General features: G+C 42.2%; 4 protein-coding genes across 4 annotated transcripts; all 4 read left to right on the top strand.

The window, feature by feature from the left end:
* The first annotated feature begins 882 nt into the window (after positions 1–882).
* On the top strand, positions 883–1,348 carry LOC6738270. The gene is made up of 2 exons (XM_002085045.4): positions 883–966; positions 1,033–1,348. The coding sequence occupies exons 1-2, from the start codon at positions 958–960 to the stop codon at positions 1,273–1,275; spliced, it is 252 nt and encodes an 83-aa protein (XP_002085081.1). The 5' UTR covers positions 883–957; the 3' UTR covers positions 1,276–1,348.
* Positions 1,349–3,102: 1,754 nt separating this feature from the next.
* On the top strand, positions 3,103–3,570 carry LOC6738269. The gene is made up of 2 exons (XM_002085044.4): positions 3,103–3,203; positions 3,261–3,570. The coding sequence occupies exons 1-2, from the start codon at positions 3,186–3,188 to the stop codon at positions 3,516–3,518; spliced, it is 276 nt and encodes a 91-aa protein (XP_002085080.2). The 5' UTR covers positions 3,103–3,185; the 3' UTR covers positions 3,519–3,570.
* A 1,249-nt stretch (positions 3,571–4,819) lies between these two features.
* Positions 4,820–7,240, top strand: LOC6738268 (putative protein TPRXL). Its single transcript, XM_039293519.2, has one exon. It carries the CDS (start codon positions 5,492–5,494, stop codon positions 6,428–6,430), a length of 939 nt encoding a protein of 312 aa, XP_039149453.1. The 5' UTR covers positions 4,820–5,491; the 3' UTR covers positions 6,431–7,240.
* Positions 7,241–10,249: 3,009 nt separating this feature from the next.
* On the top strand, positions 10,250–13,082 carry LOC27206219 (POU domain, class 6, transcription factor 2). Its single transcript, XM_016169415.2, has one exon. It carries the CDS (start codon positions 10,583–10,585, stop codon positions 11,558–11,560), a length of 978 nt encoding a protein of 325 aa, XP_016032140.1. The 5' UTR covers positions 10,250–10,582; the 3' UTR covers positions 11,561–13,082.
* The last annotated feature ends 9,628 nt before the right edge of the window (positions 13,083–22,710 follow it).

Here is a 22,710-nt window from a genome sequence, read left to right as displayed (position 1 = left end):
AAAAGATCAACAAAAAAATAAATGTGCGGAAACTGCGCAATTTTTTAGGCAAATAACAAATCAACAACGCAGAGAAAACGAAAATATTTAGCCGAATTATACAGTTCGAACAATAAACTCACTTAATTGATTTCGGCGTGGGAGTTTGTTTTCATTGCTACGAAGACAAAAGGAAACTTGGCCATTTCCCGGCACCACCCACAACAACCCACCATTGACCTTGAAAGCCTCTCGATGGAAGGCGGGAAAACACCGGAAGTGCGTCTCAATCCAGGACGCACTTAATTGTTTATTTTGGGGCCAAGAGCAAGACGCAATCCAAATCGATGGAAGTAAACAGACGTCAAAGAGATGCCTACATTTGCGCCTCAGCGAAAATAGAACGTACTTACACTAAAAGGAGATGTCCCTAATTGATTGATGATAAATAAAAATAAAATTAGGATGAGTTTATAGGTTTAGGTTTCTATAATTAATTGCTGGAATAGCACATAAATCAAAAAGTACGAATATATAACATAGAAATCGAACCGAATGCAACAAGTCAATTATAAAATGTGTGTATTTGTTTTCTAGCCCATTCTATCCTAATTATCGTGCATCTTGCCAGGAAAGGCAAATCTTTAGAGCAAGTTGGAAGGAGGACTTCTCTGCAGTTCTACAACCCAAGAGGCATTTGCGGTTTCGCTGCCTTGTCAGCGGACTCACGACCATCCGATTCGCATCTGGATTCTGAGTGGCAGGGAACGAGTTCCGCTGGCAATTGCAATTGCAACTGGCCCATTCAAAGTGAGTTAAGGGCTTCTTTCATTTGCCGCTTGCTGGGCAAATGCCTTTGACCTTGGCCACCAGCCAAAGTGAAGGTCTGATTGCGAGTGGGAGCTATAAAAGCCTGGAGTAGCGAGGAAAGGCCATTCAGTTGGATAGGTGATCTTCAAGGAATTGCAACGAGCGAAAATGAAGCTGGTAAGATCGGAAAACTATTCCATATAACTTCGAATGTATATTTAAAGAATTTAACTTATCTAACAGCTGATCTTTGCCTGTTTGCTTGCTCTGGCTTTGGGGCACGAGGTGTACTACTATACCCCCAGCTATGGGTACTACCCCAGTACCTTTGCCAGGTCCTCGGCCGTACTGCCCTTGGCCTATTCCCGTTTGATTGCCCCGGCAGCCGCCGAATCGCATCTTTACCACAGCGTGGAGACCCCGAACTCCTTCCAGCAGCAATATCGCAGCGACTACAAGCCCCTGACCTATGAGTACATCTACTAGTTGGGCGGGGAGCAACAAACCTTTGCGTGAATTGTAAGCAAGTGAAATTTGAATAAAGTTCGACCGCTCCTCATCGAAGGTGTTTTAACTCTAGATGATAAGCCCCCATTGTGTTGAGCTGTCTGTGAAAACAACTTTCCTACTTCCCCCAAAACCAAGTGACCTGGCTCACCCGCTGTCTGTTGAACTCGGCCTCCAATTGTTGTTCAGTTATAAAGCCCCAAACAACAATGGCTATATCGAATGACCCCGCCCAAATCCCTGTCCTCACACACAGTTGTTCACCTATGCTGCTGGGAGGCCTGTCTAAATTTAATAAAAACCCAAAAGTGGCAACAAATCAAGACTCATGTCGCACGTCGAACGTCACCGTGGCAAAAAGAAGCCGTAGAGTCCACCGCAAGGTGCAATGTGACTCCCACAGGCTGCTCCCTCGATTTTTGCCCTTTGGCGAATGGCTCGTCGATCCCGAAAGGAATCGCTCCGGAACGTGACCCGAGGCCGTCACATGGCATCCACCCATAGAACATACGCGAATGCGTAGATTGCTCTATGGCCATTGATACTTAGCAGGGATAATAATGAACTCTTAATCGGGTTTATTAACACCTCGATGTCCTTGGAAAATAGCATAATCTCCTTGGTCACCCAATATAAATAAATAAGAATTAGTTAAATTTGCATAACATCATTTAAGATGTGATAAAATGGAACGTTGATAGAATGCATTGCACTAATCTCTCTCGATTAGATAATAATAGTTTCCAAATCGCTAAATGTTAATTTTTTCTTCACCCTTTAAACTAAAATACAATACATTTGTTTTATAACACAAAGTTTTGTTGCGCCAAATAATAGTAAGAACTCCATTAATATTATTATTATATATATGTATATCATATATATTATATTATAATGTTAAATATATTATAATGTAATAAGAGCTTCACTAAATAAACTGATTACCAAATATTATTAACAGAATATTGATAAAAAGCTTGATAAACTTATACAAATATTTAGTTATAAATAATATGCATTTGCACATTTATTTGGTTTTTTGTTGAGAAAAATTCTTACGTTAAATTTCTCGAATACATTTATCGCGAATAAATCAACGTTCGTAAAAAATTATAGGGTACATAGCTGGTCATCAAGAGCCATGATTGATGATTACGAAACCAGATTGAGTTCGCGTTAATTATGCAAAGCTAATTAGAAGTTACTCCTCCGGCCAGCAGATACATCTGATTGGATGGAATGGCGCGGGACGGTGGCATCCGTATCAGTTTACTAAAGCCCATAATCTCGGTGGAAAACCTGTTGCTGCCAAAGGAGCAGGAGCTCCGCCATCAGCACCATCTGCATTGGCATCTGATTCGGTCCATGGGGAAGTTCAAGGTTGTTACAGTGTCCAATTAATGGCTAAAGAAATCGCAGGCTCGACTAGGCAGGCAAATCTATGCGAACAACAATCTCACATTGCTGGGCAAAATAAGTACACTTAAACACGATTGAAAAATATATAGTTCTGGTAAATTTATTAACTAGTGAAGTATATATCTAGTCAAAATGTTTTAAAAATGAATAACATGTTTTTTCATGGTTTTTTTATATTATTATTATTATCATTATTATTATATTTTCAAAAAATATTGTATCAACGTTTAATTTACTAATCACATGTTTTTTTAAGCTTGTAACTTTTTTCGGCGTGCAGCTGGCAAAAGGGTGACCAGAATTTAGAACGGGCTGTGGGAAGTGGACCCCCGTCAAGTTGTTTACCCAATGTAAAAACAGGCTTTGGATCCCGGGAGCCCAACCTTGGATATAAAAGGTCTTTGGGAGTGCAAGGAGGAGCTCAAAGCGAGAACGGCACTGGACGGCGTAGTTTGCAGTTTGAACAGAAAATGCGCAATTATCTCTGGGTAGGCAGCCAATTCCATTGGCCAAGTACCAGCTCCACTCACCTTCTTACCTTGCAGTTAGCAGTGCTCCTGGTGGTGGCCACCACCTGCATCAAGGCCAAGCCGCTGGTCTCCTTCGGCGTCAGCTACCAGCAGCCTTACCTGGGCCCCCAGCCAGGATCCTACTACTACGGAGGACCGTACCCGGCTGGTGGCTACTACAACAACTACCACAACAGCCCGGGTCCGTACGGCTACCCCTATCCGTATGCCAATCGCTATGGCGCCCTCGATCTGGGAATCGGCGCCCTGTCGCTATCGTCGTTCCTGCTCTGATTCCGTATAAAAGCCAAAAGCCACAGCAAATAGATGCGCAAATCACACAAAAGTCTTTCCACTATTTTCCTCGGCACGCACTGCTAAGCCTTATTTTTTTGCCCAGGTCAGGCTGATTTATACATATATATATATTGAGTATAAGGATATATGTAGTGGGAAGTGGACTTTGAGTACGTGCCATATCCCCGGGGGCTCTGGTGACCCACTGACTGAATTTATGGATTTTCGATTTCCTGTCACAAAACCCTTTGATTTGTTCTGACAGAAGTAAACTTTATGTGGGTGTCTTAATTTATGGTAGCCAATGTCATGCAGTGGGGAAAAAATTAAAGTTAAATGCTAAATATACCAACTGACTAAAACTAGTTTCAAAATCTCCATTTAATAGCTTCTTAATTTTAATGATTTAATTAAGTACTAAGAAATGACAATTAGTAGTTAATTCACAGCTTTCGTGCTAAGAGCAACATTGTTAGGACGACATTTCCTCACTTTGAATGCAGAGTATTTTAAGATTCGACCTTTTCGATCCGCTGATTATGCTAATGTCCTCGGCGGTGTATCAATTATTTATAGATGTTGTATCTTCAGGGGGCCGTGCATAACCGAAATGCGTTTGCAAAACGTGCAGGCGCAGCTTGAGTCTCCGGCAGATGCAACCTGTTGGGTTGGGAGGAGCACATAATTGCAGAAACCATCGGGGATTAAGGGAATCACTCACTGGCATTCGCCCCATCCTTTCGATTTCTTCACAACTCGTGATTTGCAAACACATGGGTTAAAGTTTCAGGTGCGACACCTGCACGTTGAGCATGTGGCAGTTTTAGCCATTTCCTGGCCTGAGGAACTATTAAAGTGTGTGCACCTTGCTTGTTCATATAAAGGTGTTGCGTGCCACACTGAACAAAATTGGGAAGTAAACAAGTTTATATCTTTTTCTTCAACATTTTTATTTTGTAGTAGATTTATATGGCTAAAGATATACAGTTTGATAATTATGTCTAGTAATGAAATCATTGAATTTTGATTGAATCAACTTTAATTTAAAAATCATTGAATTTTGATTTAATCAACCTTAAAATATTTGCTGTTGATTTTATTTTGCCTCTCATTATTTATAGATATTTATAAATGAAAAGATATATTCAAAACTATGCTAAAGTTTATATACTACTGAGTACTTCTTTCACTTCATATAAGTTGACTAATTTTGTACATTTATTTTAAGCCAAATGGGTTATTTTCCATTTCTTTGATGGCTAATTTTGTACAAAGGGCCACTGCCTCCGCCAATAATTTTGTCACCCCAAATTGCCATTTGCACCTGCCTTTCCTGGTTCCTTACAAATTTCTGGAAGTGTCCATCCGGAACCTCGTCGCACGGATGAATGACGTGCACGGATCACGTTCCCAATCACGCACAACAATGCTAAAAACTCAAAAGTGCAACCAGCGACGCCCAAAGTGTTGTTAGCTGGCTTTGTTGGCCCGGTTAAAAGGGGAAGCATCAGCAGTCACGTTGAGTGGAAAACCCCACGGCAAGCAACAGGTATTCGCCTCGCTTCGTTGCGCTTCGAGAAGGAATCCTCGAGTGGTGTAGTGTAATGTAGTGTCCTTCTCGACGGCACACAGGGCACTGATTTCCGACGGGTGTGTGTCAGTATGGCAGGCGAACCCACATCGGCACCACGAAGCTAGAGCCGAGCCACGGGATGTGTCCTCGTGGGGGCGAAGGTTAGGATGCGAAGCTGCCGCGGCATTGAGGAGCTGTATAAAAGCGGGTGCCAAACGCCTGCCACTGGTAGTCTTCGTCGAGACATCAACGGTTCGCGTTATCCTGAAACAAGTTCCCTTGGAAAGCAAACTAAACTGAAAGCCAGAACACGAACTGAATTACTGTGCCAGTGCAAAAAGAGTGAACTAAGTGAACTAATATTCTGAAAAATTGAGATACATTTCAAACTTACGCCATGGATACTCTGTCACCCAATAATGGCTCCAAGTCGAGCTCCAGCGGCAGTTCGGCGGCCAGTTCCTCCATGGATCTCGGCAAGCAGCAGCAGAAGGAGAAGCTGCATCGTCACCCGAGAAATGGGCCCAAGAAGCTTTCCCGCTCCAGGAGTTTGCTGCAGTTGCTAAGCAGGCACCTGGGCAGGCACTTCCACCACCAGAACCAGCAGAACGACACGGTCTATAGCAGCCAGGACGATATCAGGAGCAGCTCCACGGATTCCTTCAGCTTGAGCTACGAGCGCGGCAGCCATGAGTGCCCTATCAATGGTTCCTCCCTTGACCTGGAGCACACATCCCGGACCTCGAGCGGATCGGCCTGCTCCAGATACTCGCCCGGCCTGGATTATTACGATCAGCAGGGACACATCTATGTGGAGGCTGTCTACAGACCCGGCAGTGCCATGGAGCAACTGCATCCGCAGCTGCACTTCGAGGAGGACACCAGCGAGGAGGGCAGCAGCAACGAGGCGGAGGACGAGGTGGAGCTGCGCCACGACGAGAACGAGAACAGCAAGCCTCGATCCGCATCAGCCGCGTCCGCCAAGTCATCGGGACTGCATCTTAGCCGGATTTCCATCTCCTCCTCGGTGAGCCGCATCCTGCATCATTTCTCCAGTCCGACGGGAAATGCATCGATGCGCTCGTTGTCCTGCAGCAGCACTCCACTGCGTCAGCCCAAGAAATCCCTGTCGCCGAACAACTCGAACAACAGCAGCAGCAGCAGCTCCAGCTCCAAATCCTCCCGTGCTCCCGCCTCCAAGAAGGAGGACAAGAAGCAGCAGAGCATCCTACGACCGCCAGTCCAGTACGTCTACATGAAGGGCATGTCGGGACTGTATTCCCGAGTGCCCAGCTATGCGGTCTGCTATCCGTACACCCTGCAGCACATGTACTAAAACACCTGGGACACCATAAAATGGATGGAAAGCTGCAAGCTGGTTGGGGGTCTTGAACAATATACTTAGGAATTTTCTAGTGATGTACGAGTAGTGCCTGAAATCCAGAGATTTGAGTAGAGGGAGAGTAGTGGGAAGATAGGGGCGTACGACAAAAAGCAGCATATTTTATAAATGTGTCCAAGCTGAGTTCGCAAACCCAATAAGTGTACCTAAAGCCAAGCCCAGAAAATCAAAAGAACTATCTATGTGCTACGATATACTCCTTAGACGATCTAATTGTCTTCGGATAATTTAGGGACTTTCAGTTTACAAACGAATATAAATTCAATTTAGCTTAATGGAAAACCAAATGTTATTTAGAAGCCCCTCACATATCTTTCGAGAATAGCTCTAGAAATTACATTTTCGGAACACCTTAGTTTAAATCAATAGTTTTATTTAATGAACAAACGATTTTTGCACTTTTGAACTAGTTTAAAGTATATTTTGCACTAATTTCAACAACTATTAAAACCAAAACAAAACTTTACGAATTTATACAACGGAAAAAAAAGAACGGAAGCCAAATTCTTTAAGATCACACTAATAGAGGAACATTTTACAATAATTCACATTCCAATAAATCGAAACTTTTTGTAAAACAAAACCAATTATTATAAATAATGCGGAGATATCATGATGTAATGTATATGGTACGGTAGATGATAATGAAAACTTAGCAAAATGTTTAGAGCCTATATATTTTTAGATCCTAACCTAACCTAACAATTAAGTCTAGCTGTCAATAAAATAAAATATACAACACAACATAAAAAGAAACGCCATTTTAATTGCATTCAAGGTGAAGGGAGAACAAAGCGAATGAACCGAACTGCGTTGGCCAAGGAACTTCGATTCGTAACGGTTTTGGCGAAAGCTTAAGGACACCGTTAACGTAGGCAAAAGCTCGAGCCGAAAGAGAGAGCACATCCTGCGAGAGAGCAGCAGAGAGCGACAGAGAGCCCGTCCTGCACGTGGCCTCCTTTTGTTTGGGTTTCTGTCCGCGGAGCACTGTTCCCTGGGAACAGAGAGCCTGTGCTGCCGCCGCGATGATGTAGGCAAAGTCCTCAAAATCAAGTCGCCGAAGGACTCGACCTTATAGTTTTGACTGGCGCATATCATGTCCGTGTGACGTTAATCGACACCGCTGCACTTGGCGGGCGTGACAAACGAAAGCGTTTAAAATTTGATGACACCTCAATTATTAAGGCTCTTCAAGCCGAGGACATCGGCCATGGTCCATGTTCATACCCATACCCAGCAATTATTTCGAGGTCATTGTCTCTGTGAACCCTTTCTTATGATAGCAAGCCCATAGTAAACAAGCCGCAGGTCCAAAGGGTTAGATATCCTTGGCACAGTTTGTCCTAAAAAATCAAATTAAAATGCATGATTTATCTGCAAACAAACAAAAGCCTTTAACCCGAATTTCTGCCAACAAAGGGGAGACAAATTGCTCCGTCTTTTGGATAGTTTTATGACGCAGTTCGGAAATGAATTTTGAGATGCCCCAATGGTTTGTTATTCATTCGAGAGAAAACTGCTTTTTATTAAATATCTTCCAGGAATTGAAAACACAGTTGGTGTGGGGTTTGGCTACTGGTTATTCCGTGAAAACTGCCAGAGCCACACATTAATTTCTTTAGTTCCAGGAAATCTGGCAACATTTATTTTGCATTTAGCAAACCAATGAAATTCTGCTTAACTTATTTAACTTATATTATGTATGTTTTATTCCTACATTATATGCAGTTTCCCAGCGTCTAAAAGGAAATTGGTAATTATTTTATTTAAATAAATATTTTTTATTTAATAAAGCTAACATAAGCTACTTTTCTAATTTTTCTTAGCATTTACTTACTAATAGGATGCATAAAAGAGGCTTGAGTTTAAATAAAACATATAAAAATTAAAAAATTTAATTTCCTCAATACTTATATATAAAGTGTATATATTCTTGATCAGTACCAACGGCCGAATCAATGTAGCTATGTCCTTCCGTCTGCTTATACACAAACTAATATCCCATTTCTAAAGCTTAATGCATGAAACATATCTAAAATTCATGTTTTGATTGCAGATAGTATATCAGAGGGATATACTAATATACCTTTCTATATATTTCATAATTTAGTAAAAAAATAAAAAATTCGAATTAAAACCAATTACACATTCCCTTCACGGTAAACCAATCAAAATATTATAATCTTCCAAAAAGTATAAATCGGGGTCAGTCACCAGCAGGACAAACGGCTAGGCTTATTCACTAATCTGTTGACTAACTTGATTAAGTCGAAATGAGTTAATGCGTTGTTAAATGGGAGCGACAAGCGCTTAACAAGTCGGCGACAATGGATTTCCAGCCTCCCACCCCACGCATCCCACTGGCCAAATTGGATTCCGAGTTGTGTCATTTTGGCCAAAACAAAATCGCTGGCCGCTCTGACGTCAGTTGGTGTCAACAATTGCGCCTCTAATTAGATGTTCATGGATTTTCTATCGGGGTATGGGCAAATCCCGTCGCTGTCGACACCTCCTGATTCCTAGCACTTGCCACCCTCCACCATCATTTGAACGTTCGTGCCCTCCCATTTTATTATCTAAAAGTCAAAACAAAGGACTTCATTAAGCCGCCGTCGTCTTAGCCTGTCTTAAAATGCGTTCACACAAAATTGGCATTCAGCTTTATTTATAGCGCATTAAAATCAATTTTGGGCGCAATTAAATAAAATCCAACAACACCAGGGACCAACAGGCCGAATCTATTTTCGACCCCCCACTTAAGTTAGGTGAAATTTTGATAAAATATTGCTTCGCCCAAGAGCCTCTTGGCTTCTTAAGGAGCACCTCTTAGAGTCCTTGAAAACTGTCGTCGCCAAGGATATTTTTAGGCAAATCAGACACTGGCCTCTCAGAAGTAAGCATCAACGAGCCCTACGAGCTATTTTCGACAATGGCCAATTGAATCAACCAGGAAAGTCAAACGGAACAAAGTGAAATGAAAACGTCTAGCTGATTAATAATTGATGGCCCTGTGGGGAGAGAAAATAAAACAATTAAAGAGAGAAGAACCGCTGACCGGAATTATCGAAAGTTCTGTCTCGACTTAAAGATGCCGTATACTGGATTAAAATATGAACTTTATTAATGGAATTACAAACGATGCAAGAAATCAAAGGTTTTGTATTTTAAATTCCGATTATGATATAAGGACAAACGTGTGCGGAAGTTGCACATTTAGTCAGAGCTTTATAATAATCTAAGCCATAGTATTTTAATCTCCTAGTTACGATACTAGGAGAGTTCCCATATATTTAAAATTTAAAATCTTCAACAAGTAAATATTCAGACAGTAATCGAATTCCTCCTCACTTCAAAAAAATCAGAAAAACTCTCGATTTTCGGCTTCCTAAGCCGAACTTCCCCTTTGGTGCATTATACCACCCTATGATACCCGGTACCTGACCATCTAGAAGTGACTGGAATGCGCCTCGACCGCGTGCAATGACTCCACCTGGCGGCCAGCGTCGCAGGATCCTGGGGCAGTGCAAACACAAACCAAACAAACCAACGGCGGTAAACAAAACTCGCTTCCCGTTTTATTATTAGGCAACAATGCAGGGACAAAGGATGAGGCAAGAAGAAGGGTTTGATGGGGGGTCCTTGCAGAAATATTGTTATCTCTCTGCCGCACTTTTGTTCTTTCTCTCAGCACTTTCGCTCTCTCTCTCTCAAAGGACTCTGTGCAGAGTGCCGGGCGAGGCTATAAAAGGCAGCGGCTTACGATTTGCCGACTCACAAGCGGCAGGACAACGTGCCCAGTCGGTTCTCTCTCGCTCTCGCTGGAAAAAGGCAAAGGTAAACAGTGGACAAAGACACCGGTAGGGATAACAAAGGAATCGGAGAGTGTTTGCACCGGAAGCGGAAGTGCAGCCATTTGCAGTATCCCAAAAACAAGGAAATTACTCATACGCATTACCGAAATTACGCATACGCAGAGCAGACAAAGAAAGGAAGTTGGAAAATAACTGAATAAGGAAATTAAGCATACGCACGGTTGGCAGCTGCCTGTTAATAAGGAAATTACTCATACGCCACCGTGGCCGTTGGATGAGCTTGGATTTTGTGCCAGCAGAAAAGATGGGTACACCTCATGTCTGCTTCGCTGATGAGCAGCAGCAGGAACTACAACAACAACACAGGACTGCCAGTAATGGCAGCCTGAACAACAACAACAACAAACTGGATGTTGGCTACAACAACACCGGTGGCACTCCATCGCCGGGCGGCAGTCTCAGCGTTTCGCCAACACCGCGCTACGAACGCAATCTGGGCTTCTTTCGGCAGCTGAGCCGCCGCTTCGGCCTGAGGTCGCAGGATGACCTAGTTCACTCGGATGACGCAGCCAGCGTTGCAACATCGAGGAGCGGCGGAGGCGGCTGTGGCGGTGGAGTAGCCGGGGTCACTCTCCAGGAGGAGGACGCGCACAGTTCATCGACCGACTCGTGCTCCTCGGGGCGTGGCCTCAACGCTCACCAGTCGCGTCTGGAGCTGATGTCCATGTCGTGCGCCTCCAGCGAAACGAGCAGCACGCTGGACATCGAGGAGCAGCAGGAGCAAATGCAGCACCAGCAGTTGCAGCAACAGCAGGCGCAGCAATCGAAACGGAAGCCGATTAGCCGCGCCAGTTTCTCGCGTCTCCATCGGCGCTCCACATCCTCGCTGCGTCGCGCCTTCGAGAGCCTTTCGCTAACCTCGCGTTCGCTGTCCTGCAGTGGTCCCTCCCCTCCGCCGCCCCTTCCCCCAGCCGGCGCACAGCCAGCAGCTGCATTGCCTTTGAAGTCGGCTCTCAAATCCGCCTCGAATGTCGAGCTCCACAGGCAGCAACAGCAACAACAAAAGCAACCAACCGGCAGGTCATCATCATCATCGTGCTGCGGCTCGGCGTCCAAAAACAACAAGGTGAAGCCGCCGCCACAAAGGATCCTGCGGCAGCCCGTCTCCTACACATATCTCAAAGGCATGTCCGGCCTGCCAACGCAGCGAGTGCCGCGCAGCTCCGTGTGTTGTCAGTACGCCAGGCGTTAAGGATCTCATGATCAAGGGTAAATCATCTAGAACAGTATATGCAGGATAATAAGGCACTAAAAGAAATCAGCTAGTCAAACAATCATAATAAGTATTTCCGATTTCCTTTTGAGCCATTCATTTTTTGTTTAAATATATCTTTACATATATAATATATAAATATTTTTAAAAAATTATTCGATTTTATTTCTTGATAAATTTAATATCAATTTAAATTTTAAAAGCTGCACAAAACCACGATCATTACATAGCTTAGTACTTTATTAGTAATAATTCAACTAAAATTCAAAACATTTATAATATAATTTGAATATTTTAAGATCCATCAAATCCCTTAGGTAAGTCAGCAAACCCTTAAGGAAAAAGCAATCATTTGTAATTTCAGGTGGTTAAAACATAATTGATATAATATAGACATCATCTTCCACTGAATGTTCCCTACTCCCCCGATCCCTGAAATTCATTTCAAAATCTGTGATACAACAATCGTAACCCTTTCCCAAACCTTCCCACAAAAATCTTCCTCTCCGGATCCATCACAACTTATTCGATTTAGTAAAACATCATCAGAATTGGTAAAGATCTTACAAACTTACATGATAAAGTTTTATAACAATTTGAATAACTTTTGCACCTAATAAATATTGAATTGAATCGTAGATGCGTAGAATTTGTCAGATATAGAGCGAATATACACACATTTTTTCAGCGCTTTGATGCTAGATCAAGATCATTTCATACCAAAGACTGTAAACGCAAAACAAAATTGAGATGAAATTAAGAAGTTTGATTGAATCGATTGGAAAAGTCATAATAGATTTCCTTTTTGTATAAATTCTTATACAATTCGTGCCTTTATCAAAAAGTCAAAGCAAACAGAGAGATTCGCGTAATAAACATTTGTTCCAGGAGAAATCACTTAAGAAGTATATATGATAAGTTTAAGTAAATTTCCTTTTTAAATGTTAAATGGGATCAAAATTTGTCAGGCATTTATCTATGTTTCGCAATCCTAACTGAATCAGCCAAAGTAAACTCTCCTAGGAAACTTAAATTATTTAAATTAAGAGTTTTTATTCAGATAAAAGTACTAATTTGCCAACTATAATTAACACACTCCAGAAATATAATAAACCCAGCACTCCAGTAAGTAGAGTTCAGACGTAGATGATATATAGCAAGTCAAAACCAGCCGCGAAACTGACTTAAGAGTATTCAACATATACATTACTTTAGCAGTTATACACATTTACAGTTTATAGAGAAAAATATTAAATAACGCAAACCAAGGCCTAACTATATATATATATATATATATATATGAATGCAAACGCATTGATAAAGTTGAAGAATTATACAGAACAATATCAGCATTAATATACACATTATATACAGCAGCATCTACTTATAAATAACTATTTACCTAAGCAGCCAAAAAGCAGCAAAGAATTGTAATCATCTGAATGGCCGATAGCCCAAATGCAAACAGAGTTCAATAAAAGTGAAATAATTTACACCAAAATCGCAGTGTTTCTATTTGTGTGTTTACACCTGGGGGGAGGAAACTCTAGTAATATGAATCCAATTTCATCCGAGTACCTCAAGTGGGCCATCTTTCATTCCATAATATCAACATTTCCATATCAATATAGCAATAGCATCGAACCCATCGCCAACTCAACCCGTCTCCATTGAATAATAATAATATGTTGTGTCCGAGAAAGTAGGTCAACGATTGAATTGCCATCAAGATATCTCTCTGTTGCTCCGTTACCACTCGTTTTCGGTTGTCAAGACGCTGTGTGGATATCTTGATGGGGATTCATGCTGAATTTATAATGAGTCTGAGGATGTCTGAAGGCATTTGATTAATACGATTCCAACTGAACTGGCAGACAATAAATATCGAATAACCAGGGCCCCAACCGCATCGCACTGACAGCTTGATTTGACATCGGATCGAAACGGGAATCGGTTTGGTTTCGGAATGGGTTTGAATTCTGCATTGATTGATTTGTGGCTGAGCGACAGATTTCGAATTAATGGCGAATTCCCGTTGGGGAATTGAAAACAAACAATCATCATAAAAATCCATCTGTTTGGCAAATCAAATTAATGAAATTAGCAGAAACATTAAGCATAAAGTGGCGGCCAGTTGGCTTTGTTTTTCTCCCATGCCCACGACGATTAAATGGCCCATCGAAGTTCCTGCTGCCACTAAATGGCTGCCGCAGTCACGCACTCCATGTTCCTGCTGATTTGCTGAGGCTCGACAACAAATCACTGGGTGGCCAACACCGCACTCACACGCTCCATCACTTAGGCCTCCGTGGTCGTGACGTGACCGAAAAGTTGATGAAAAATGGCAGAATCTAAATATTTTCTCAGCCCAGAGCAAGCCACATCAGAAATTGGCATGCTCACTAGCCGGATGGCTAAAAATATCCTTTGACCTAATTCTCGTTGACAGTCGACAAATGTGGGGGCATTAAAGTGAGATAAAAAGATACGCAACCAATTGTGGGGGACTATGGGGCGTATGTGTGATTTTTACAGCTCTGATTGTTGCTCATACGACGCGTTGGCTGCTCCTTGCGCGGCGTTTCCCATTTCAATTCGCCAGTTGAAATTGCAAATGCTCGTAACAATAAAGTGAGCATTCCCAGCCATCCGCAGTCACGTAATCATTTTGACACTATTCAGGTCTAGTTTCCTCCCACCCGCATCCAGAGGACGCTCTACCGACTTTAATATCCCATTCTCCAGCAGCTGTCTCTTCCGACCATGAGAATAGCTATTTTTAAGCATTTAATTAAGTGCCTGTCTTGGGGGAATATTTTTAGCGTTTTCTTTGCTATTTCTAAACGGGACTCGACCGTGAATTTGCCCCAATATTTGGGTTTAAGTTTCATCTTCATGTGCGCGTATGTGTGTGACGGCGAAAGTTCTGCTTTCAGCTTATTAATAATAAACGGGAATAATTTTTACATTCATTTCAGCGGCGGAGTCTCGAGTTGCTCCCTTTATGGGCCCCTCAAGGTATGCCAAGTATATCATGAAGGGAATCGAATACGGGCTTGCTTTTAACAGGTTACGCGGCATTAACTTCTCACGGGGAATTCATGCCCCCAGCACCCAACTTTCCCCACATTTCCAACGTTTTGTTCCTCGGAATGGGGACTCTTTATGGGGCAGGGCGTGTTAATTTGCTGCACGCGCCGTGCTGAAAAGTTAAGACGGCGGAGGGGATCAAGGATGCGGTCAACTTGTTGCCAGTCCACCAAATTTAATTGACTGAGTGAGAAAAGTACCCTAAAAGTATTCTTAAACCCCCGAGATTTTATGGAATTTTTTAAGAGTATTTATTTTAAGTAAATTATAAGTGTCTATTTGTAAATAAGATCTCATGTTTTTAGCCTGCTGAAATAATATTTTGTATCTGATAAATACGTTGATTGTTCTTAAGCAATGAATTTTAGTGTATTTATGGGTTTCCATGCTTAAAAATATTTTCATATAAATTAAAACTTTCCATGTCTTCCCTTTTGTTTACATATGCTTAATGTTTAGTAATGGAAATTTTATTAGGTCTACTTACAGGGTACACACATGCCAACCGCTGAGAGCAAACAGTAGCAAAATAATTAATCTTCTTTCGGTCTTCACCAAGCACATGATGGTGAGAAAAAATTGTGGGAAAAACTCAAACGCGGCAACTTGAAGAACAATCTGAACTTGCGGCCTACTTTGTCAACTTCTCGACTGTCTTTTAGTGGCGGCCTTCACTTTTTGGCCAAGAAGTTAGGCGGGAGCGAGGGTCCTGCATCATTTTCATTTTTATTTCCATTACATTCCCGGCTTATATGACTGCCGCTTGCCATGTCAATATTTACTTGTATCTTGTTTACCTTTGCCATCTCATCATCAACATCAGCATGGCCTTTCCCCAACCCAACTCCATATCTTTTACGCTTGTTCTCGTTTTATATTGTGTATTTTTATTGCTCATGTTTCCTGCTTGTTATCTTTGTTGTTTCTGCCGCTTCTTAATGGCACTCGTCCTGTAATTTCATTTTTCATGTAAGACCAGTGGGGCGGGGAAATTTAATGAAATTTTCAAGAGTCCTTCGCTCCTTGGGCAACACGAGCTGCTATTTTTGGTTCGAATTAAATCGTTGGCTACTGCCAACTTTATATGCGGCAGGCACCACTTATGCTAATTCGCACTTTGACCCAAATATCGGTCTACGTGAGAACAATCAAGTGGCAGAATGGCAATCGCTGTGCAATATTGGGCCAAGTGCCACTCGAGATGGATCTGTATCCGATGCTCATTAGATATGCAGCCTGTGTGTCGGTAATTGAACTTAATATGCTAACAAAATGTCTACATTTCACAGCGACAAATGGCAAGGAGATCCCGAAAAGAAGGCTTCGGAAATTGAGCTGATTTCCAGCTGATTGATGGGTGTGTGAAAGGATACGAAAACGGAGATTTGCCTAATTGTTTTTATTAAATCATAATATTTAATTAATCACAGCTCTTTTTAAGTGAATTTTATGTTAGTTTCACCAGAGCAAATGACACCATTGCATTAATTATGCTCATCTTTTTCGGCCACTCTTACATTTTAATTTCGGAGCTCTTTGAAGTACCATATTATCTGCACAAGCACATAAATTACAACTCCCTCCAAGCAATTAGCCATGTACTCGGGCTCTTTAGGCCTAGTCCCAGGGGGACTTTAATTATTTATAAGAAGTGACCCAAAACGAATGCATAAGCTGACATCTGCAGCCAGTTCTCGGGAATAACGAGCTGAGCAAACTACGTGCCTGGACCGTCCATTTGTCGGATGGAATCCGAAATAGAGGGAAAATAAAATAAACAAAGCATTTATTCCAAGCGCAGTCGAGCAGCCAAAAGGAAGGTAATAGACCGCACAGCTAACTGGGCCAATGCACGTGCCATTTGTCAGGACGAGAAAAGGCCTAAAGGATTCGAATGTGTACAGAGTTGTGGTCTTATTATAATTAGTAGCCACATAAGCACTGAAATAGGTCATGAGTCTGCTGGTCTTGCTGCAGATTTAATAAATTTAACTCAATTCCTCTGACAAAAATTAAACAAAGTCGATACAATTATGTATGATTAAATGGTAATTTATAGATTTAAATAGATATAACTATGGAAAATGATTACTTACACCTTTGTTTGCTTTAATTAGTTGGAGTTTATGAAAATGATTGGAGCCGTACACCTGGGATCTTTGGTCCTGCTTTCATTCACAAATCGGATGATGCAGTTGTCGACGTCGCCGCCGACATTACCATCATCACCATCATCGCCGGTCGAAGGTTAACGCCTGCCGTGGAGGTCGTCCGATGACGATGACGTTTACCGCAACGGGAGCTGAACCGAGCTGAGCTCGGTTCAGCCGGGCCAGGAATCCTTGAGCGGCTCCAGAGAGCAATAGGATGCGAGGATGCGAGGAGAGGAGGAGAGAGACCAAGCTTTGGAGCGACCTTGGGCGACTGCCGGTGGAACGGATTTCGCTCCTGAAAGGATTTCATTCATAATTGCCAGAAGAAGCCGTCCAAGTGCCGCACCCACTGGATCACGCATCCTGTCCTCGACCTACTTTCATTCTGGGAATCGGGATGCCCTCGGGAAACCGCACGCACAAATTGGCAACTTTGTGCGCCCCATTGCTCCACACGTCGCCTGGCATTTAATTCGATTTTCGTTTTTCGCTCTGGTTCACTGGGTTAGCAGTGTGCTCCTATAGTTCGACTTTTATTGAGCCAAGGTCCACGGGAGAGACAGTAAGCGTCTGGACGGGATGGGATGATTCTGGCATCGGTGGGTGCCACAAGGACACTCCAAATGTAAGCCACAAAAAACTTATGAATGAATCGAATGTAATTGCCTAAGCTTTAAAGGAGAGAAAAGTTATTGCCAAAACTTCAGATAGTTATCATACAATTTTACTTATCAAATAATAGTATATCCTATGAATTTAGTAACTTGCCGCAATGAGAGTGACATTTCCTGAAACTTAACTAATTAACTGAATATGAAGAAAACGCGATGTTGCCATAATAATAACCTGTCGATTTTCAAGAAAATCAGTGTGCCCTTTTAATCAGAATTATTGCAATTTCATCAGAACTGACGCAAGCCCCTTTAATTAGAGAAAGTGCAAGGGCAACTGAATCGGCGAGTCGGGTGCCGCATATGAATCCTGGACAGAAAATGACGCATGGCAGAGCCATAAAAAATCAATCGATTCCTCGAGCAAGTGGCTTCATATCTCGGCTGAATCTCTTTGGCCAGCAGCTTCCATTTTCCGTTTGCCATCGCAGTGGCATTTTATGCATTCCACGCGTTCTTCTCGCAAATTGAATTTAAAGCTCAGTAATAATCAGTTTATTGCGTATACGACCAGTGGAGCGGAAAGCGGAACGCGGAACGCGCCAAGTAGACATTTGCATGGTGCGGTCCGGGGTTGAAAGGGGTGTCCTGGCGGCTGGGTGCTCTTCAGTTGGAAGCGGACTGGGTGGGATGTGGTGGCTCTGGAGGAGTATCTTCGCTGCTACCGCTGCGATAAGGCAAATGGCAAGGGCATCTGCGCTAAGCATCGTCATCCGTGCACCTAACGAAGGTTCTCCAACTGGTGACGTCGGCAGTGTCTCCATCTCTCTCTCTCTATCGGTTTACCCTTCTCTTTTGCTCGCAGTCTATCTCTCAGGTTTTAAACTGGGTCAGGGGCTAACAGCTCGACGCCGTCGTTGTTGTCCTTAGAGTCGTTGACGTTTGTCGGTTGCGGTTTTTCCGCCGCCACATCCACACTTATTCGGAAAACCCCTTTTCCATCGCCGGAACTTGTAAGCGTCATACACCAAAATAAAACTTAAATATGCCTTTGATAACGCGGAAATCTAAAAATATATAAAATATTATGAAAAAAACTATTTTATCCCTTTTTATATTCTAAAAAAAAGTATTATGCCCTTAAACTGTTTCGTTTTGTATTATTCTATTACTAAAGAGAAAATAGTATTTTAAAATTCTCAAAAGGATTGTGGTTTTTTATATTGGGTCATGATTTGTTTAGAGATATACTATTTGTATGCTTAAATCTATATTTATCATTTAAAATACCTCGAACCAATTGTTTCCAGTGCAGATGTGATGATCAGGCTTATTCGGACGTGGCCTCCTCCATCTTCTTGCCACTTAATTGAATCGGCTGTGAATAAGGCCACCGGCGAGTGAACTGCATTTGGTACAGTTTCCTTCCGCGGATGATGCTAACTTTTTTCCCCTTTTTTTTTTTTTGGTTTATTTATATGCAGGCCACGCCCCGCTTCAGAGCCCGCTTCGCACTTATTAATAAACCAAAGAGCAGGCGAAACCAAAGGCGTCACTCTGGCGTGTTGTGCCTTGGATGGCAAGCGGGGCTAAAACGGATGCTCGGATGCCGGGACATAAATAAACTGCAGCTAATTTGAATGCACCGACCTTGAGACGCGCTCAACGCCCAATGCTCGACGCCGCCTGGAAAGACAATTGCAACAATTTGCATTGTGCCACACAGGGCAAGGATTCTTTTCGATGTCCTGGGATCGCTTCAGCCTCAGAGGTCACAGGCTCGAAACAATCCGAAACAGTCCTTAAGGACACTTGACCCACTAAAATTCTTAGAGACACCTCAACGAGATGAGTGACGAGGATGAGCACCCGTATCCGCATCCTTGGTCTAATCCTTTCAAGGGATGAAGCACATGGGTGCGGGCCTAACCCAAATACTCGTGTGTTTGCAAATAATGAAGCTTTTGTGTTGCTGCCCCGCCGTCGATTGGCCTTCGAACATTGCAAGAGCGCGGATGACGTCACAAGCGGGGCACACACACACGCACACATTTTCATATATATTGATATATATAGAGCCGATTTGGTGGCTTGCTGAATGTCACGCCCCGCCTCTCAGGTTAAATTTAGCCAAACGACAGGCGACAGCCCATAATTGCCAGAGCAATGTAAAAATAAAATGCCAAAATCAGCAGCAGCAAATAGCCCGATACGGCATTTGAGCCTTTAGCATTTAAGAGGCTTACCGCACCACACGCGCCCCATTTGGCCAAAAACGCTCGAATGTAGGCAACGAAAACGGGCCAAAGTGAACGACAAATGTTTATGGGCCAGTTGGAAGTCAGAGGGCAACAAAAACACGATTTGACAAATGGGCGAATGAAAATGGCAATTTTAATTGTCGGAGGTTTTGGGGCGCAGACAATTAATAGCCGAACGGCGGTGGGGAAAATGGGATCATTGAGTGTTATGAAAGAAATTTCAAAATTAAAACGGAAGAAAAAAATGGTCATAAAATAAGTACAATTTTGTGTTTATAAAAATGTTCAGTTTTAAGAACATGCAAAGTAAAAACATTCTTATACTTATAGCTTTATAAAAAACCATTTCTTAGTATAATGAAATATAATATCTTAATTTTATCGAATATATAATATAAAACAATATATAAAATTCTGTTTAGCATTTGAAACCATATTTTGTAGAGCAGTCTAATGTTATAATCAAGCTTCATATTAATTATTAAAATATTAGAATGTATTTTTGGGCCTAATTAGACTCACAATTTTAATCATTTTAGGTTATACTAAATGCATGAGAATGAATAAATAATGCAATATAAAGTGTAATATTCAGTTGAAATTCAAACAAGGCCAGTTCCAATGAGGCAGCTCCTAAGTCACGCCCATTTGTCGGGTCAGTTGAAAGGATTATCAGAGTCAGACTCGCCCAGCACGCAAATATCACGCACCCTTACACACACACACATACACCCTTACACTCATACACACAAACACTCCCGACGGCATTTGCAAAAGCTGGGTGTGTATCCTTCAACTGCAGTTTAAATGCCAAATCAGCGTAAATTGTTCGTCTGGAGGGGGCTTACCACACAGCTGCTGTGATGGGGGGCTGGTGGGGGAGGACTGGTGTCCAAAGGACCTTTGGCTTCTGCAGAATTTCCAACCAAGCGGTCGCTGTAGTTGTCCTGCCTGCCTGCTGCTGTTCTTGCCTTTCGTAATGTCACTCGACAGCAACTGCAATGTCCTTGCAGCCCGAGTTCATTGGCCCAAAACGCCGAGCTGCAGCCTGCAGTTGCGCTCTCTGCGGAGAGAAAGTAGCTAGTAAGAGAGAAGGTTGTCGGTGTGCGTGAATTTCGGAAGGATGTGGTAGAAAGTAGGTGAGAGGCTGGCGAAAGTAGCCATGAGAGACAGAGAGAGAGAGAGAGTGAGAAGGCCGGTTCAACGGACGGCAAGTAGGTTATAAAATGGCAAAAGGCCGGCCCTAAAAGAAGCATACCTATGACGTCATTGTGAAAGCCGCACCAACACTCACACACAAACACTCACACAAGGCAAAAGGTGGCGAAGAAAAAGGGAGGGCAAATGGAATCTGCATTTTCTGTGTGCTTGTGTGTCTTTGTGCAAAGGCGGCTTAATTTTCAGTTGAGAAAACAGAGAATATGCCTACTTTTACTTTTAGACTTTGCCCCGGCCTACCCCAATTTTCCCAACCACCCCCACACCCCTCGCCATTTTCCCTAACCCCATTCTGAACCCCTTTTCTTCACCCCCCGCCAAGTGTGAATGTGTCTTTCTGCAAGTGTGAATACACTCATCTATGTGAGTGAGTCTATAAAATGGGCACAAGGGCATTTAATGCGGCATTTATGCTGACAATTTTTTTTCCACACAGAATCGCAAAATAAGGCATGCTAAGTGCATACAAGTAACAACAAAAGAATGGCGAGCAAATATATTAGTAAATTATAGTAAATAGAGAAAGATGTAAAACTGTTTAAGGATTTGTATGGGAATGTTTAAAGGTTGGAAAAACTATTCTTTAACTTCATAATAAATTAAGAAGTTATTAAAAAGTGAATAGCATGAATATACTGCTTGAAGTTAATCCATAAACATATATTAGATATGTCCCATAATTTCCATATTATTTTACACCAAATTTTTCACACATAGAATCAACGAAATGACACTCGTAGTGCACCTTTAATAGAAGTGATTATGATGTGATGAAAAGACCAGACATTTACCTAGACTCATTAGCATGCGATTTGAGATCGAAGCAAAAACTAATCACAATAGCGGTTGCAGAATAATCTAAGCGAACAAAAAACGGAAAAAATGGAAGCCAGACAGTGCGGAAAAGCCGGAGACCCAGACACAGAGATACCAGGACATAACAATAAGAGTGTCATCCAGGAGCGAGAAGCCGCAGACAATAATGGGAATCAGACAAAAACATGTGCCATAACAAGCCAACCCCCCATCGACGGTAATAACTCGTCTTCACACCTCTCAGACTGAACTTTAACCCTGGCGGGAAAGAAAACATTAATAAAAACATTAAATTACCAGCCAGTGTCCGCCTAATGGAATATGCTGAAGCATTTTGAAAATAACCATACGGACGACAGCGAAACATTTCGTCCTGTCATGCGCTAATTATGAGCAGCCAACCTTTTGACAAGCCCCCTGAGTGGAAATTTTTAAAATGGGCTTGCCGGAAAACAAGCCCCATGAATAGGCAACATTTTTACAAATTTGGTTCAATGCCTACCCTATATATAAATACAAAGTATTTAAAGTGAAGTTAGTATTATTACTAAACTTCTGTAGTGAGTGAACAATATTGACAGCCCCTATTAACATTTAAAATAATTACTTTAAAGCATCCATTGCTGCTCTATTCCCACATCACTCAAAAATATGCATACCCTTTGCCAGGACCCATAAAAATGAGCAGAAATATTCCGTTTGCCTCGGGGAAAACCGGAGGAAATGGAGAATAGCTTTCCACCATCGAATATCCGAGAAAAACACGAAAAAGAAAAGCGCGAGCCAAAATTGAACGGAAAAGTACAGCGTGAAATTTGCATGAGACAAATGTGGAAAAGTACTCACAACTACTCTGCGAGTGGAGCAAAGAAAATGGAAAATGGTAAAAGTATCAGTGGGAAAAATGAGTAGAAAAGTATTTGGCTTAAGGCAACCAGCAATTTTGCTTTCAAATTAAGAAAGAGCCAAGTAAGTTAACC

The sequence above is a fragment of the Drosophila simulans genome, chromosome 3L (genome assembly GCF_016746395.2).
Source record: "Drosophila simulans strain w501 chromosome 3L, Prin_Dsim_3.1, whole genome shotgun sequence".
Taxonomy (NCBI): domain Eukaryota; kingdom Metazoa; phylum Arthropoda; class Insecta; order Diptera; family Drosophilidae; genus Drosophila; species Drosophila simulans.
This window is presented reverse-complemented; position numbering and strand designations above follow the sequence as displayed.